The sequence below is a fragment of the Staurois parvus genome, unplaced genomic scaffold (assembly GCF_062004578.1).
Source record: "Staurois parvus isolate SC_StPar_1 unplaced genomic scaffold, SC_StPar_1.0 ptg000920l, whole genome shotgun sequence".
In the NCBI taxonomy this organism is placed as follows: domain Eukaryota; kingdom Metazoa; phylum Chordata; class Amphibia; order Anura; family Ranidae; genus Staurois; species Staurois parvus.
The window spans coordinates 657,431-675,361 of NW_028318716.1; the positions used below are offsets into that span (position 1 = coordinate 657,431).

The window sequence follows — 17,931 nt, forward strand, 5'->3', positions numbered from 1 at the left end:
ACTTGGTGACACCCAATCCGACGATCCCCGCAGAATGGATCAGATCTGCGGATTGAGCATAATGGATTGGAGTCTGATCTATTATGCTCCCCAATCTGCAGATCCGATCCATCTTGCGGGGATCGTCGGCGTGCAACCTATACGGGGTGACACCGGACCCGCTCCACGAAAAGGTAAGTTGTAAAGCAAGCCGACGATCCCCGCAGGATAAATCGGATCTGCGCATTGGGGAGCATAATGGATCGGACTCTGATCCATTATGCTCAATCAGCAGATCTGATCCATCTTGCGGGGATCGTCGGCTTGCTTTACAACTTACCTTTTCGTGGAGCGGGTCCGGTGTCACCCCGTGCAGTAGGTGTCACCCGGTGCGGCGAGCACCCCCCACACCTGCCTCGGGACGCCACTAGGTGGGCGGCGTGTGCTGGAAAAAGTATGTCAGGTCATTTTTTTTTCCTGTGCAGCGCAGTGTGAATCAATTCACCGTGTCACTGTGTGACATTTCATAAAGTTCATTAAAAAAAAAAAGTGAACAGTGCGATGCGCCATAATCAGCACTGCAGTTATCCTGCTGCATTGCACTGCACACCAACCACTGTGTTGTAAAGCGGCAGTTGGTACGAACAGGCCACAACACGGGCAATTATAAATATGTAGTAGAGGGTAAAATTAGATGCATGGAGCACTGGTGAAAAGCTCAAACAGTTCAAAGTCCATATGAACAGATATATACGTTACGTCTAGTAGAATGGTTGTCATGGTAAAAAGTCCATCCACTAATGGCAGGCCGTATATAAAAGCAGAAGCTGGCTCTGAGACATGTAATGAAAGAGAAAAAACAGCGCCTCTAAGTGTAGACTTTTTAGGATTTTAACGGCGGACAAAGTAGGCAACTCACATTGCATAGTAGAACACTAGGCTGTTCATGAAAGTATCGGTGAAGGGACCGCCATTACACAAGGGGTGGATCCTGGAGTGACCAGGGGGTGCAGTTAACAAGGAACAAGGCAGCTGGCTGGCACCTCTGCTGTTCCGAGATGGTAGCTGGAACCCAAGCCCTGAGACACAATGTCTGGCGTAATGACGTCCCTGAAGATGTGTGACGTGTTTCTGAGAATGCGCAATGTCCGTGATGGACAGACGCGCTCCTTTCTCAAACTTTAGTTTGCCTCACCATGGCAAACGTAGCTTTAGCTTGAGAAAGGAGCGCACCTGCCCATCATCTTCTCAGAAACACGTTGCACATCCTCAGTAACGTCATTACGCCAGACGTTGTATCCCAGGGCTACATTCCAGCTACCATCTCGCAACAGCAGAGGTGCCGACCAGCATCCTCATTCCTTGTCAACTGCACCCCCGGATTACTCCAGCGTCCACCCCTCATGGAATGGTGGTCCCTTCACCGATACTTTCATAATGAGCCTATTATTCTACTAAGTTATGTGAGTTGCCTACTTTATTCACCATTAAAATTCTAAAAAGTCTACACTTTGAGGCGTTGTTCTTTTCTCTTTCACTGCAATTATAAATATGGCTTCTGGGTGATATCATGTCTGATGTATGGATGTCCTGCTAATGAGCTTATTACAAGTTGAATCCAGCGCCTCTGATATGCTGTACATATTCATTAAAGTGTTACTAAACCCACAGCAGTACAATCAGTCTGTATATGCAGTAAAGCGTGCTTGTTATACTTGCTGTGGAACCTAAGGGGTTAATCCTCTACATTGTGTAAAAAGGCTGTTGGATCCTTTCTTCTCTGATCCTCCCCTTCTTTGACTGTCCCTGACTTATCTCCTGATAGAACAGAGCCTTGGGGACAAGCTGCATATGCTCAGTTTGGAGTGTATTGCTAGAGAGGTTTTTTTTTGTTTCTTGCGAGAGTGCATGTGACCAGCACAGGGCCGATCAGCACTGTCCAGACAGAGGGTCAGTTTCATAGGACAGTGACAGGAAATGAAAACTCCTCCTACAAGCTTTAACCAGTGCTTTGCTGGACACTGATAGTCACAAGACTGCTATATACTGCTGATGAGAGAAGGTATTTAGCAGTTTATATTTACTAAAATAATTGCATTTCCATGTTCTGTGTACTGTGGGAGACCAGATATAGTGAATGCAGGGTCCGGGGAGACCAGATATAGTGAATGCAGGGTCCAGGGAGAGCGGATATAGTGAATGCAGGGTCCGGGGAGACCGGATATAGTGAATACAGGGTCTGGGGAGACCGGATATAGTGAATGCGGGGTCCGGGGAGACCGGATATAATGAATGCAGGGTGCGGGGAGAACAGATATAGTGAATGCAGGGTCCTGGGAGACTGGATATAGTGAATGCAGGTCCAGAGAGATCAGATATAGTGAATACAGGGTCTGGAGAGACCAGATATAGTGAATGCAGGGTCCAGGGAGACCAGATATAGGGAATGTAGGGTTCTGGGAGAGCAGTTATAGTGAATGCAGAGTCCTGGGAGACTGGATATAGTGAATGCAGGGTCCAGGGAGAGCGGATATAGTGAATGCAGGTCCAGGGAGAGCAGATATAGTGAATGCAGGGTCCGGGGAGACCAAATATAGTGAATGCCGGGTCCAGGGAGACTGGATATAGTGAATGCAGGGTCCGGGGAGACCAGATATAGTGAATGCGGGGTTCGGGGAAAGCAGATATAGTGAATGCAGAGTCCTGGGAGACTGGATATAGTGAATGCAGGGTCCGGGGAGAGCGGATATAGTGAATGCAGGTCCAGGAGAGTAGATATAGTGAATGCAGGGTCCGGGGAGACCAAATATAGTGAATGCCGGGTCCAGGGAGACTGGATATAGTGAATGCAGGGTCTGGGGAGACCAGATATAGTGAATGCAGGGTCCAGGGAGACCGCATATAGTGAATGCAGGGTCCAGGGAGACCGCATATAGTGAATGCAGGGTCCAGGGAGACCGCATATAGTGAATGCAGGGTCCAGGGAGACCGCATATAGTGAATGCAGGGTCCAGGGAGACCACATATAGTGAATTCAGGGTCCAGGGAGACCGCATATAGTGAATGCAGGGTCCGGGGAGACTGGATATAGTGAATACAGGGTCCAGGGAGACCGTATATAGTGAATGCAGGGTCCAGGGAGACCGCATATAGTGAATGCAGGGTCCGGGGAGACTGGATATAGTAAATGCAGGGTCCAGGGAGACCACATATAGTGAATTCAGGGTCCAGGGAGACCGCATATAGTGAATGCAGGGTCCGGGGAGACTGGATATAGTGAATGCAGGGTCCAGGGAGACCGGATATAGTGAATGCAGGGTCCAGGGAGACCGCATATAGTGAATGCAGGGTCCGGGGAGACTGGATATAGTGAATGCAGGGTCCAGGGAGACCACATACAGTGAATTCAGGGTCCGGTGAGACCGCATATAGTGAATGCAGGGTCCGGGGAGACTGGATATAGTGAATGCAGGGTCCGGGGTTTAGTAACACTTTAAGTCAGCAAAAGTCTGGCCATAATAACAAAGTACCTAAGAACTAAATCAGAGAGGCACACTAAAGAGGCTTTTCTGCCTAATGAATGCAATAACAGATACCTTCTCATGTTTTAGGTTTATATATATATACACACAGTATATAGAAAGCGGGTGTATGACACATTGCATTGTTATCTAAATGGGTGTGGGTATGTTTGTGGGGGTGGCTGGGTGCATACATATGCATACATGTTTATCAAATTACACCAAAAGTAGTTTCAAACTTTTAAACCTTGAACTGCTGTCAAATTCCTTGTACCCTTGTATGCTGGCTAACATAGCTGATTCAGATTCTGATTTTATATATATACTGTATATATACATACACACATGTATATATATATATACCCCTCCCTCCTAGATTGTAAGCTCGAAAGAGCAGGGCCCTCGATCCCCTCATGTTTTGCATTGTATTGGTATTGTTCTGTCACATGTTCTGTCCCCCTTTGTAATGTACAGCGCTGAGCGAACTATTGGCACTTTATAAATCCTGTATAATAATAATATATATATATATACAAGGTATATACACACACATATATATATATATATAAAACTGTATATATTTTGTAAACTGTAAACCTAAATACACCGGTGTTTTGTTTCCTCCATGTACACAATGAGCCCATTGTAGCATTAGGCACAGTAGGCATCTGCCTAAAGGCAGCAGTGACCATGAGGTGGATTTTCCCTATATATAGCATATTGGGCACATGTTCCATCACTGGTAGGAATAGTCTTCTCATGTACAGTTCTTTGCACGTTGTCACAACATTCTAAGCCAGGTTGGAGTCAGGAAATCAAGTTATATGTAATATAGGTGACCCTAGCAGAGGTGTGTTACTTAGGGCTCCCAACATTGCAGGTCTACTGGCTCCATAATAAACACTTATCCCCGAATGAGCCCCATTGCCCTAGCGGTTCCACTTACTTCTGATCAATGGGTTCCAGGAGTTCTAGCGCCGGCTGGATTTCACTCTCCGGATTCTCAGTTTCTACCGTCGTGCTAATTATAGCGACATACTTCCCGTCTGATGCCACGCAGTGCGAACAAGAAACCATGCACACGTAGATATCTGAGCCAGGAGAAATATACGACAGATTGCAGTTATAATCACCCCCTGCTATAAATAATACATGGGAACACTCTAGAGAGGATGGGCTGCAGCGGATCTGTTGTGGCCAGTTTTGGAAGACAAGCCCATAGATTAATTAATATAACAAATCATATTTATAGTCGTCCTTTGAGAATGTGTATCCTATGGGAGATGGCGTAGCGGTAAAGATTTCTCATTTTAAATCAATGCTTTGCAGGTAATGTATAGCAATATTATTCAGGGAAGAGGAAGAAGCCTCTTTTTATGGAATTCTGTAATATGGACGAACAACTTTGTATTCAATGTAGGAACCAGGGGCGGACTGACCATTTGGAAACTCGGGCACTGCCTGAGGGCCCAGGGTCAGTAGGAGGCCTGGGTTTTATCCTAGGTGAGAGGACAGCTGAGATATACTTACCTGACCCACCGATCCTACCCACACAAGACTGATCCCTTTGGCTCCTGCCCCCCTGCAGTCCAGCGTTCTTGTAAATGGACTGTTCCTGATGTCAGCATGCTCAATGCACGCTCTATAGACAGGAACAGTCCACCACTGAACCATGGGGGAGCGTAGTTTTACGAAGCATCAGCGGATCAGGTGAGTATGAGCTTTGTGCTCACCCCTTGAAAAAAATAAAGAGCACAGTTGACCTATGCAGTGGGGGAAACAGTCCCGCTGCATGGTGAAATCAAATTTTTGCTCAGAGTTCTGATTTTAATCATCTAATATTTTTAATTGGACTTTACCATGTTTTTTTGGTATCTCCTAATGAGTGAAATTCTTACTTCGTACCAAGATGATGGGTGTCACATACCTGCCAACACTGTGGTCCCAGATTCCAAAAAAAATGTTAATCCCACCTGCTGTTTGCATCTGTCGATGCCCTTTTTGTGAGTATAGTCAATTTACAGGTTGGTCCTGCCCAGATCCCCACCTCTAAATTTGGAGGGACCACTCATCACATCTACTTTGCAAGGTTGATCCTGCACAGACCTTGCTTCCATATAAGTAGGGACCACCCACACATGGCAGTTAAGGGAAATAAATTGCTATCAAAGCCCTTCCCCTTCATCTAACTAATAGTCGTATAAAAAAGGAAAAAAATACCTAAAAGCCCCCTTTACTTGTTCAAATCTATGGTCATGTGACACACCATATCCTGAGTCTTTGAAGTCTCAGAAGACTTTGGTGCAGGATAACGTCACAACGACAGGACCGTTCATCCCTGGCTTCAGGGCTGAATCACCGGTCTTTACTTCAAGAAGTGGCACCAGCAAGGGTATGTGGTGGCAGACTCCGATAGTAAAAGTTGTTGGTCAGGGTTTTTGAAAAAAAAAAAGGCATGTAAATGGATGGGGGGAGGGTGAGAAGGAGGGACAGGGAGGCACAACATTTTCTCAGAGATGGGCTTTAAGCCACATGTACCCCATACAATAAAAGTAGTTAGATTTACAGCACGGGGAGCAGTGATGAAAATCTCCCTTCTGTTCAAGAACTAGTTTTTGCAGGTAGCCGACACTTCCAGGTGTGTCAGAAGCTAAATCCCTCTGTGTAATGTGGCTCCACCTACTGGCGGCTATGTCCTTACAGGAAGTCTTGGATGCAAGTGGCCACCATAGCTCTTCAACAGAGCAAAGATTGGAGCCTCCCAGAAAAGTGAGTAAAATTAACCTACTTTAACCTCCTAATCTCTGTTACAGGGTGCTTCTGGATTAATTATTTCACCCTAGTGGCGGGGTCACTCTAAGGTGATAGGCACTTTATAACGTAGGTATGTGCTCTGTCTGACCTGATTTCCTGTTGACCTGCGTCTGGGGGATGATGATTTGGCAAGATGTGCACTCATTGGTGTTCCTGATTGGATGGCTGAGGATGCAAATGACTCTTATCACTTGACCAACTTTCTTTACTTGATCGGGAACATAACTGGGGTCACAGATGAGCTGTTTACAGTGAGCGATCTGTAAGGGAAGAACCGACATTGTCAACTTTCACCAGAAGTAATACAAATGAAAATAAAAAGACCACAGGGCCCTGGTGACAAATATTACTGGAGTCCTCGTCTCGGTTCCCACTCAAGCCTACTAAACTGACTATAAGTTCACAGCAGGGGTGGACTGACAACTCATGGGGCCCCCGGGCAATAGGGGATCATGGGGCCCCCTGTGTCCTTACCCACACTCAAACCGCACCCAAAAAAGTCTATTAAAGGTACCAGGGACATCTCATGGGGCGCCCTACTGACCCCGGGCCCTTGGGCAGTGCCCGAGTTCCCCAGTGGTCAGTCCGCCCCTGGTTCACAGTGTATATTTTTGAGCAAAAGTTAAAAAAAGCCTTTTAAAAAGCAAGTACAGTAGTTGCTTGGGCCTTGTGACCGCATGGGTCCATGTAGAGACACAGACTGCAATCTAACCGGATAGGCAAAGGACAGGTTTGCTTTATCCATTTTTACCATAAAGAATCCCTTCCTTTATGGATGGAAAAAAAAATCTGATTTGCCGTAAAAAAAAACATTTTCTTGGATTCCTTTGAGGGGCATAGGGTTGTAGAATAGTCTATGATAGCCATTCTCAACCAGGGTTCCATGGAACCTTACGGTTCCTCCAGAGGTTGCTAGTGGTTCCTTGAGTTGTGGCTGACCTCCCAAATTTTTGCTCAGGAGGTCAGTCACAACTCAAGGAACCCCTAACAACCTCTGCCTGCATAATTCCTGGGTCCAAATCCACTTGGCAGTGCCAGTCTTATAGCACCAACAGGGGCGGACTGACCATTTGGAAACTCGGGCACTGCCCGAGGGCCCGGGTTCAGTAGGGGGCCCCATGAGATGCCCCTGGTACCTTTTGCATAGGCTTTTTTGAGTTTTTGAGCAAGGACACAGGGGCCCCATGATCCCCTATTGCCCGGGGGCCCCATGAGTTGTCAGTCCGCCCCTGGGCACCAATGATGTTTTTAGCTGTCTGTAAGAGTGGCATTTTCACCACAATTTTGAGGGGGGGCATTCTTCCTACTGACCACCATTGTAAAGGGTATCCTGCCCAAAATCCCCAGATAAAAATATTTAAAGCTGAACTGCATCTAAGCACCACAAACCAAAAACGCTGATTAATTCATTTTTAATATTTTAAACAAATTCCCCCATCCATCCATGAGAAATCATTTTGAAACACACCCTCTAGCATTTGTGGCTGTGGCCATCTTGAGAAAAGGCAGAAGATTCATGTAGCATTTACTTCCTGGAATCCATTTGCCCTTAGCTCAGGGTATGTCAGCAGGAGGGTGTGCTTAGCTAGGAAAACCCCTTGTCAGGAATGGATTCACCATTGGTGGTGGGACTCACCTGCCATGTGGGCTGCAGTACCAGGGCTGGCCAGCGGGTGCTCTCAGCAGCCAGAAGCTCACTCCTGCAGTCAGCCAACAGCTGGGGCTGATTGCAGGAGGTGTATTTAAGGAATGACCAGGCCTGTGATCAGGGCCTTGGTGTATGTTTCCCATGAGCCCCTGTACCTGGTATCCTGTGTTCCTGCCTAGTTGCTGACCCTCCTTTGATCCTGACCTCTGCTGACCGTCTCCTGTTGAACCCCTGGCTTGCCTGACCATCCTTCTGCCTGATCCTCTGTACCGTGCTGCCCGTGAGTTACTGAACCCGGCTTGTGACCCTGACTATTCTCTGCCTGCTCCTCCGGTACCTCGCTGCCCGCACGTTGCTGACCTGGCCTGCCTGACTACGCCTGATGCTACCCAGACGATCCATCCCGCACAGATCCAGTCACTACTGTCCATACCTGCCAGCCCCTTCACATCAGGCTTTCCCCCGGTACATACCCTCGGTGGACCCCTCTACCACAGTTGGGTGCACTCAGGGGCCGCGACCTGGTCTCAGTCCTGCGCCAAGTCCATCCCCACCATCAGGGGCTCTGGTGAAAAGGCAGACTGGGGCTTAGACTCCGCGCCCTGGGGAATCCTGGTCTGTGGGTCACTAGAGATTCCGCCGGGCGGTGCCTGACAGTACCTTACGGCCCGCCTGACCATTCCACCTCTCCAGCCCTGACTACGCCTGTGTTCCTGAAGCCTGCTACTTCCCTGTGTCAGTCGACACATTTCTGGTCATACCCGGATCCCTAACACCCCTCCTCCCCTCCTGAAGACCCCTGGGACGTATGATATAATTTGCCTAGGCCTGGAAATCTGGAAGTAACTGAAGAAATGTAAAAAAAAAAAAAAAGTTTAAAACAAGTAAATATGACATACCTTCCTATTTACTAATGCTAGCAGCATAAGGATTAAAAATAATCAATGTTGACTGAGAGGGCGAAGTTCCACTTTAAGCAGAGGTTATCCGAGACCATAAAAAATATATTTAGGGTTTCTCTGGGGTAAAAAGGTTGAGAGGCTGATCCATGACAGACCATTCTACAAATCTTCCATATGCAACTTATGACTAACATTTTCAGAAGGAAACCTGCAATAGAAACCTATGCATTTCTCACATTTGGTTGCCTTCCATCAGACCCCAAAGGATGAGCAGAAAAAAGGGGATAACACAATCATACAAAGGTGATGGCACATTCTTACCTCTCCTTCAGACCGTACACCAACTACTTTCCCCTTTTCCATTAAGATCTCGTCTACGGGTTTGTTGAGCATATAGATTCCTCCATACAGAGCGCTCAGCCTAGAAGAGGTAAATGTGAAATTTAATGATTTGTATAGACAAGTCTCCTCTAAAACTTTCTTTGCTTCTCTAGATCATGTTCCAGCATTATTTTATTTTCTTTACCTTGTGTCTGTAGTATAAACCAGCTTTTATCAAGCCCTGTAATACCACCACCAGGCTTGTAAAATGTGTGCGGAGGCAGCTTCTGGGTGGACAGATTCTATTGAGATAGACACACCCAGAGGCTGACTGACCATTCAGGAACTCGGGCACTGCCTGAAGGCCCAGGGTCAGTAGGGGGCCCCATGAGATGCCCCTGGTACCTTTCATAGGCTTTTTTGGGTGTGGTTTGAGTGTGGGTGAGGATACAGTGGCCCCATGATCCCCTATTGCCTGGGGGCCCTATGAGTTGTTAGTCAGCCCCTAGACACTCCCTCAGAACTACATCTCACAAGAATCCTTTGCCAGCACACAGCGCATGGGCAGGCTCTTGGGAGTCAGGGGTGTGGCATTAAGTTGTTGGAAAACAAATCAATGTATAGAGGGACAGGGAGGGATGTGGTATAGGCAGAGTTCTGTAGTCCAGCAGGGGAGAACTCGGCAGGGCTGACAAGGGATTCCGGTACACCAGAGGCAGTGTTGTCAACCTTCAAAATAGAGTTTGCTGTACTAACCCCTTAGGAGTCACTAGAGATTTGGGTCCCCCTATAGTCCTGCAAAACAAGGCAACACGGACTTGCATTCCAGAGACAGTAAACAGTCCTCGAGCTTGTTTTTTTTTGGGATGTTATTAGGGGTAATAAAACTTGGATGGGGTTAAGGGATACATGGGATGCCCAAGGAACTGTAAACTGAGGTCAACTTCCCGTCAACTATATTCAAATCTTTTTTCGTCAAAACTCTTCTGGGAGAGCTCTCCAGCCTCTCCTGGTGTACCAACCTAGACCCTAGATAAATCCTCTTCTTTACCCAGCTGTCTGGAGGAATCCCTGGGGAGGGGGAGGGGGAGGGGAGTGCCTGCCTCTTTAAAATGAACAGTCCCTGGTAAGGAGCTAATCAGGTTTCCACCCTTTAGCTGGCCTAGGGGGGTGTAGTATTACTCACTCAGCCTCTTTCCTGTGAGCTGGTTTAGGTTGGTAGCTGCCTTCAGGCCTTCTGCTGGGCTGACTCTTTTCCTGGCTGCCCAGGTAGTCCTCTGTCCAGGGACTGGTGAGGCTGAGCAATCCTCCTGTCCAGGTCACAGCCTGCAGGTAGGTGTCAGGGCAGGAGCTGAGGAATGGACAGGCAGGCCTAATGGCAGGGTCACGCACCGACTGATGACAACCACCACCCACAGACCGGAGTCCTTCAGGGCGCGGAGTCTAAGCCCCAGGCTGCCTTTCACCAGGGCCCCTGATGGTGGGGATGGACTTGACGCAACCAGGGACCAGGTCGCGGCCCCCGAGTAAACCCAGCTGCGGTAATGGTCATTGCCAATGGCGTATAGCTGGTAGGAACCAGATAACAATAGCGTAGTCGGACAGGCCTGGTCGATAACAGCGGGACAGACAGTACAGAGCGGTAGACAAGAATACACGGGTCACAAGCCGGGTTCAGCAATGGGAGGTCAGATAAAGGGATAAGGCTGAGAATAGTCTTAGACAAAGCCGAGTCAGTTTCCAGGAGAGCCACTAGAGTAGAACAAGAGCTTGCAACAGCACTATCATACAAGACACGAATGCAAAGAGCAAGAGCAGGCAACAGGCTTAAATGTGATTAACCACACCCCTCTGGGGGATGGACCGCAGAGGCCTGAAAGCATAAAAGGCTCCCACCATGCTTTGCAGAAACCCAAGATGGATGCCAGCACATGGAGCAGCATAACCCCTGGGAAAAGGTAGGACCTTGACAGTAGGCCCCTTCCCACTGGACCCCCTCCCAGGCTCCTGCATATCAGCCTTCCTCACATGTTCCACCCGAACTGTCCTGCTGCTGAGCAGGCTCAGTCATACTTAGGGGCTGTCCTGACCCCATGCCAAGCCTCCTGCCTGGGGATTGGTCAGGATCCCCTAAGTATGCAGATCAGCCCCTCCTCAGCCCTGCCCACTGCTCCTAGAATCGTCTCTAGATTCTAGAGTAGGGGGAGGTATCAAGGTACTAATTTGCAGAGCCTCTCAGCCCTGACACAAATTTGACCCTGCTGACTATTCCCCAGGCTGCTGCTCAGCCTTTCTAACTAAAAATTAGCTACTAACGCCCCCTGGCTACCTAGAGGGGTGTTCCAAGTTAAAAGTTCACTGGATTTCTGAATGGGTAACCAGGTATTTTTCTGTACTTGTAAGGTTTTAACATCACAGTACAATGTGCAGGTAGTTTTTGTGTTTTTTTAAGGGTGCAATGAGATTACATGGCTTTTGTGGGTTGAAAAAAATCCTTTCCTTTAAAGCTATCCTGAACCAGTTCTTGTACCAAAACAGCCCTATTATTAGCATAATTATTTTAAAAAATTTTCACAGAAAATAAAAGAGAAGATGAAATGTTCTTACCTGGCAAATCCCTGTGGCAGCTCCCCCAGACCATAGAGAGGGTACAGGTATGGGCTTTTACTGTATTTAATTAGGGACTCATAGTATAACTTAATTCGGTTTATGGTTTCCAGACATGGCTGATCCAAGTAGCTGCAGAAAAGGAAAAAATGTACTGATAAAATTTTCGAAATATTGATTAATGGCTAAAATGAGGTAGCTATGCATATTAGAAAGGTCCTCTGTGCTAATGAATGACATTGCTAAGCTGCATGGCCAAACGTTTGGGGATACCAGAACATCACACCTATATGAGCTGGTTGAACATCCCATTCTAAAACAATTGCCATTATTATGGAGTTGGTCCCTCTTTGCCTCTACTTTTCTGAGAAGGCTATCTACAAGATTTTGGAGGGTGTCTGGGGGAATTTGTGTCCATTCTGTCAAAAGAACATTTGTGGGGTCAAGTTCTGATGTTGGATGAGAAGACCTAGCTCACAACCAACGTTCTAATTCAACCTGAAGGTGTTCAGTAGGGTTGAGGTCAGAACTCTGTGCTGGCCACATGGATTCCTCAACACCTAACGTATCCATCCATGTCTTTATGGATCTGGCTTTGTACACAGGGGTACAGTCATACTGGAACCGAAAAGTTACCACAAGGTTGGAAGCACACAATTGTCTAAAATGTCTTTGTACATTGTAGTACAAACAGTAGTTTTCAATGAAGACACCAGAACTAAAAAAATTTGAGGGATGTCCACATACGTTTGGCCATATAGTGGTGTGATGGTCAGGTGTAGAAGTTATAGAAAGCAGTAAATATATCTTAAAAAACTGCCCTTCCTTATATGATCTTACCAAAATGCCCTACAAAGCAGTAATCAGGCTGGGAGTGGGAAGTTCTGCACTTGCAGTCAATAAGGCTCCATTATATAGTACAGTGCTGTCGTACAGGCAGGGACGGACCTACAACTCATGGGGCCCAGGGGCAAAAGGGGATCATGGGTCCCCTGTGTCCTCACCCACACTCAAACCACACCCAAAAAAACCTATGAAAGGTACTAGGGGCATCTCATGGGGCCCCCTACTGACCCTGGGCCCTCAGGCCCAAATGGTCAGTCCACCCCTGCGTACAGGCATGTTTCAGGCACTGGGAGGTGAAGGGGGAGATATTTCCCTCTCTGCAAAGGTGGCACTGTTGCAACCACCACATAGGAAGAGTGGGGAATGGACATTCCTCTTAGGCCTCCGCACTTGTCATCGGGTGAGCAGCTGTTCGATTGGACGCTGCTGCCCCGGATGACCCCTATGGCCATCTTTAATGAGGGCACTGCTTATACAAAAACACTGGTTCACTGCAGTTGGCGCTCATTGTACGTGTGGTTAGGTCAGGGACAGGGAGAGTGTGCATAAAGGAAAGGTTCCAGAGGAGTAGGGACAGCATAGGGACTGTTCGCTAGTGCTGCTGTGTGGAACCTTTCTGCTACTAGCTCTTCACTGCATACTGCCTACCAGCCGCCTCCTGCACCAGATGCTGTCGGTCTCTGAGCATCACTCTCTGCAAGTACTGTACAATCATTATGAGTTTTGCTGCTAATTTTAAGCCTTTGCATAGACTGTGCAGTTGGACCATTCTTCACAATACTGTACATTTCTTGCAACTTCAGACCCCTGTGTGTCGTTCCTTTCCTCCGGGGGGCCTACCACCCGGGCTCTCTCCCGCCCACACCTTTGCATATATGAATTTAAACTGTGTATTTAGCTGTTTGCCTGGATTTGCAATCCTGTTGGGAGTAGGGTGAAATTGAACACAGCCTTTTACTCAATCTTTCATGTCACCCCCATTAAAATTAAAATGACTTACTCTTCGTTCCTGTACAAGGCCAGAGCATGTCCAGTAAATGAAATGACGTCGGGGCCGAGGTCAAATTTCCGGTACACTTCACGCATAGTCATCCTCCTGGGATCTATATCTTGGTGGGTCTTGACGTCGTGTTCATTTAAGTTGACCACAAAGAGTAGGAACTTGCGGAAACGTCTTTTTTCAAACATGCCTAATAAGTCTAGATGTGTAAAAAAACGGCAGAGGTCAATAACGAAAAAGTGGCCATGGATGCCAATATCTTTCAAATGTGCCAAGTGAAGAAAGGTTTTTTTATGGACTCATTGGGATTAATTTACTAAAACTGGAGAGTGCAAAGTCTGGTGCAGCTGTGCATGGTCAACTAGCCAAATAGTCAACTAGCTTCTAACGTCAGCTTGTTCAATTAAGCTTTGACCTGGAAGCTGATTGGTTTCTGTGCAGAGCCGCACCATATTTTGCACTCTCCAGTTTTAGTAAATCAACCCCAGCATGTAACTACAGTATCCATTTTTTTTGTGTGGTGAAAAAAACACAATGCAAATAGAGAAGGTATCACACTTTTCTGAAGATGCCCACTTACCTGAGACCAGTGCCTCTTCCTCTGTGCAGGGTACCTTGTGGATGCGTCCAGATTTGTACACGAAGCTTCCATCAACTACTTTAAAATCAATATATCGGGTCACTTCGGTGTATAAAAGTATCTTCACCAGCTGTCCTAACAGGAGCAGAAGAAAAGCCAAACGCATAGAGGTAAAGCAATCAAGAATCATCCACCAGTTTCTGATTAAACCCCCAACCACCATCACCACATATGGTATGTGGTTTGACCATGGTATGTGTCCTTGCCCCTCGCAATGAAAGACGACGAGACAGCAACTGCCATCCTTCCGGTAACCTCTGCCCCCCCCCCCTCCGCCTCCCCAGCAATAGTGCATATATTGCTGTCTTAACAAGTTCCTTCTAATGCAGTCATTCTCAACCAGGGTTCCATGAGCTCCAGGGTTCCTTCTGAGGTCGCTTGGAACTCCTTGAACTGTGGCTGACTGACTTCCCATTTGATGGTTTCTGGATTTTGCAGCCAATGCCACATGGCAGAGCCAGTGGCATGGCACCAATAGTTTTTTTAGCTTTATTCTGACTACCACCCTAAAGCAGGGCCGGATTTAGCCTGTCCAATGTGGGGGTGCAGTAAAAAATGTCAGGGGAGTAGAGAATGGGCAGTCAGCAGGGCTAAGTCAGGGGTCATTGCTGGCAGGGCAGTAGACAGGAGTCACTGCTGGCAGGGCAGAGGACATGGGTCACTGCTAGCAGGGCAGAGAACAGGGGTCACTGCTGGCAGGGCAGAAGACAGGGGTCACTGGTGGCAGGGCAGAAGACAGGGGTCACTGGTGGCAGGGCAGAAGACAGGGGTCACTGGTGGCAGGGCAGAAGACAGGGGTCACTGGTGGCAGGGCAGAGAAAAGGGGTCACTGCTGGCAGGGCAGAAGACAGGGGTCACTGGTGGCAGGACAGAGGACAGGAGTCACTGCTGGCAGGGCAGAAGACAGGGGTCACTGGTGGCAGGGCAGAAGACAGGGGTCACTGGTGGCAGGGCAGAAGACAGGGGTCACTGGTGGCAGGGCAGAGGACATGGGTCACTGCTGGCAGGGCAGGGGAAAGGGGTCACTGCTGGCAGGGCAGAAGACAGGGGTCACTGCTGGCAGGGCAGAAGACAGGGGTCACTGCTGGTAGGACAGAGGACAGGAGTCACTGCTGGCAGGGCAGAAGACAGGGGTCACTGGTGGCAGGGCAGAAGACAGGGGTCACTGGTGGCAGGGCAGAAGACAGGGGTCACTGGTGGCAGGGCAGAAGACAAGGGTCACTGGTGGCAGGGCAGAGGACATGGGTCACTGCTGGCAGGGCAGGGGAAAGGGGTCACTGCTGGCAGGGCAGAAGACAGGGGTCACTGGTGGCAGGGCAGAGGACAGGGGTCACTACTGGCAGGGCAGAAGACAGGGGTCACTGGTGGCAGGGCAGAGGACAGGGGTCACTGCTGGCAGGGCGGAGGACAGGGGTCACTGCTGGCACGGCAGACGACAGGGGTCACTGGTGGCAGGGCAGAAGATAGGGGTCACTGCAGGTAGGGCAGAGGACAGGGGCACAGCTCCTTCTCCCATCCCTGTACTGCACACAGCCTGGGCACAGGCAGCAGAACTCCTCCTTATCACACAACGCATAACTGAGATCAGTATAGTGTCAATCAAAGGCAGTATAGTGTCAGGCTAGGACAGTAAAGTATCTGATTAGGGTGGTATAGTGTTAGACTGGGAAGCATGGTGGCGGGTCAGGGTAGTATAGTCGCAGATTAGGACAGTATAGTAGCTTTATAGTGTCAGGTTAGGGCAGTACAGTGTCAGGTTAGGGTTGGCTTTGGGGGGGCACAACTAAAATCTTGAGGGGGGGTCATAGCCAACTCAAGCACCTCCCTAGATCCGGCCATGCCCCAAAGGGGGCATTTTATCCAATGGCCTCCAAAGTAAGTTTCACTTTTCCCACTGACCCCTGGTCAATCAGCTTAAGCAGAGCTTCCCTGAGACCTGAAAATTATTTCAATGTTTTCTCTAGGTTAAAAAGGTCGAGAAATGCTTTTCGAATGAATGCTATCAGGGACCTCTGATGATGCCTTGAAGGTCAGACAACAGAGTTTGCTCCATTCTACATCATATTTCCTTACCATTGGCCATAAGAAACTTGGGGACCAGATCTACATTCCACTCTCTACCTCTGCCCATTGGCTCTGGAGGACCAATCACATCAAATCTTCGATAAAGCTGAGGAGGAGAGGAGAATATATATGACTTCTAAAATCTCCTATAGTCAGATAGATAGATAGATAGATAGATAGATAGATAGATAGATAGATAGATAGAAATAGATAGATGGATAGATAGATAGATAGATAGATAGATAGATAGATAGATAGATAGATAGATAACAGATTGAGAATAACCAGGTGTTTCATGAATAGCTTCCACTGAAACCTTAGGATAAGGATGATTATGAAGAACCTACCTCTTCTAGAGGTGTGATTGATGCCGTTTCTCCCCCATAGTAGTTGTTCTGATCTATATGCAAAACTCTTTTGCCATTCACGGACATGATCCCAGACAACACACATTCCTGATGAAAGAAATACAGGTACTTTTAAATTTTAAGGAATTTTAACACTGAAATCCAGGCGGATATTAAAGACAAAATCTGAGATGGAAAAAAAAAACCCTTGCAGTGATTCCACCCCCCCCCCAATACAACACAAGAGTTGAATACTTGTTAACTCTAAGGTGTAGAGGAAGAAACCATATTACTTACCGTATTCCTTGATCCAGCAGGTTTTAGGTCCCCTCTCTGCTAGACAGGTCTGTGCTGTGTGAGCAGAGCTGTGTAAATCACAGAACTGGATGGAGAGCAATACAAATCCTTTGGACAATTTCATGCTCCCAACTTTGTGGGAAGAGTTTGAGGATGGCCCCTTCCTGTTCCAACATGACTGCCCACCAGTGCACAAAGCAAGGTCCATAAAGACATGGAGGAGTGAGTTTGAGGTGGAGGAACTTGACTGTCCTGCACAGAGTCCTGACCTCAACCCCATAGAACACCTTTGGGATGAGTTAGAGCACAGACTGCGAGCCAGGCCTCCTCCCCCGACATCAGTGCCTGACCTGACAAATGTGCTTCTGGAAGAATGGTCCAACCTTCCCATAGACACCCTCCTAAACCTTGTGGACGGCCTTCCCAGAAGAGTTGAAGCTGTTATAGCTGCAAAGGGCGGGGCCAACTCAATATTGAACCCTACGGACTAAGGCTGGCCATACGTTATACAATATTCTTGAGATTTTTGGTTTAGATTTATCAAAAACCATATAATAGGAGGTTAAACTTAACAAATCTTTTAATTGTATCCAATTAGGCAGGTCCCTGCGCTACATAGTTGAAGGTAAATCTAAAGGAAATTGGGCAGAAATTGAACAGAAAATTGCATAGTGTATGGCCAGCCTAAGACTGGGAAGCCATTAAAGTTCATGTGCGTGGAAAGGCAGGGGCCCCAATACTTTTGGCAATATAGTGTATATCTCTCCACACACTCTCTCTATATATTCCCCCATGGCCCTATCCATCCATCCATCCATCTATCTATTATTTATCTATCTATCTATCTATCTATCTATCTATCTATCTATCTATCTATCTATCTATTATCTATCTATCTATCTATCTATCTATCTATCTATCTATCATCTATCTATCTATTATCTA

At 47.5% G+C, this 17,931-nt stretch overlaps 1 protein-coding gene across 1 annotated transcript in view; it reads right to left on the reverse strand.

The window, feature by feature from the left end:
* Positions 1-17,931, reverse strand: part of LOC149442037 (rab GDP dissociation inhibitor alpha-like) — a 66,829-nt gene that overhangs the window by 16,061 nt on the left and 32,837 nt on the right. The window contains exons 3-10 of the mRNA XM_089656594.1: positions 16,690-16,797; positions 16,352-16,448; positions 14,219-14,353; positions 13,639-13,837; positions 11,793-11,924; positions 9,186-9,285; positions 6,403-6,574; positions 4,447-4,591 (exon numbers count right to left, since the gene is read on the reverse strand). Of these exons, the coding sequence (XP_089512720.1) occupies positions 4,447-4,591; positions 6,403-6,574; positions 9,186-9,285; positions 11,793-11,924; positions 13,639-13,837; positions 14,219-14,353; positions 16,352-16,448; positions 16,690-16,797 (1,088 nt within the window). The remainder of the gene's footprint in view (positions 1-4,446; positions 4,592-6,402; positions 6,575-9,185; positions 9,286-11,792; positions 11,925-13,638; positions 13,838-14,218; positions 14,354-16,351; positions 16,449-16,689; positions 16,798-17,931) is intronic.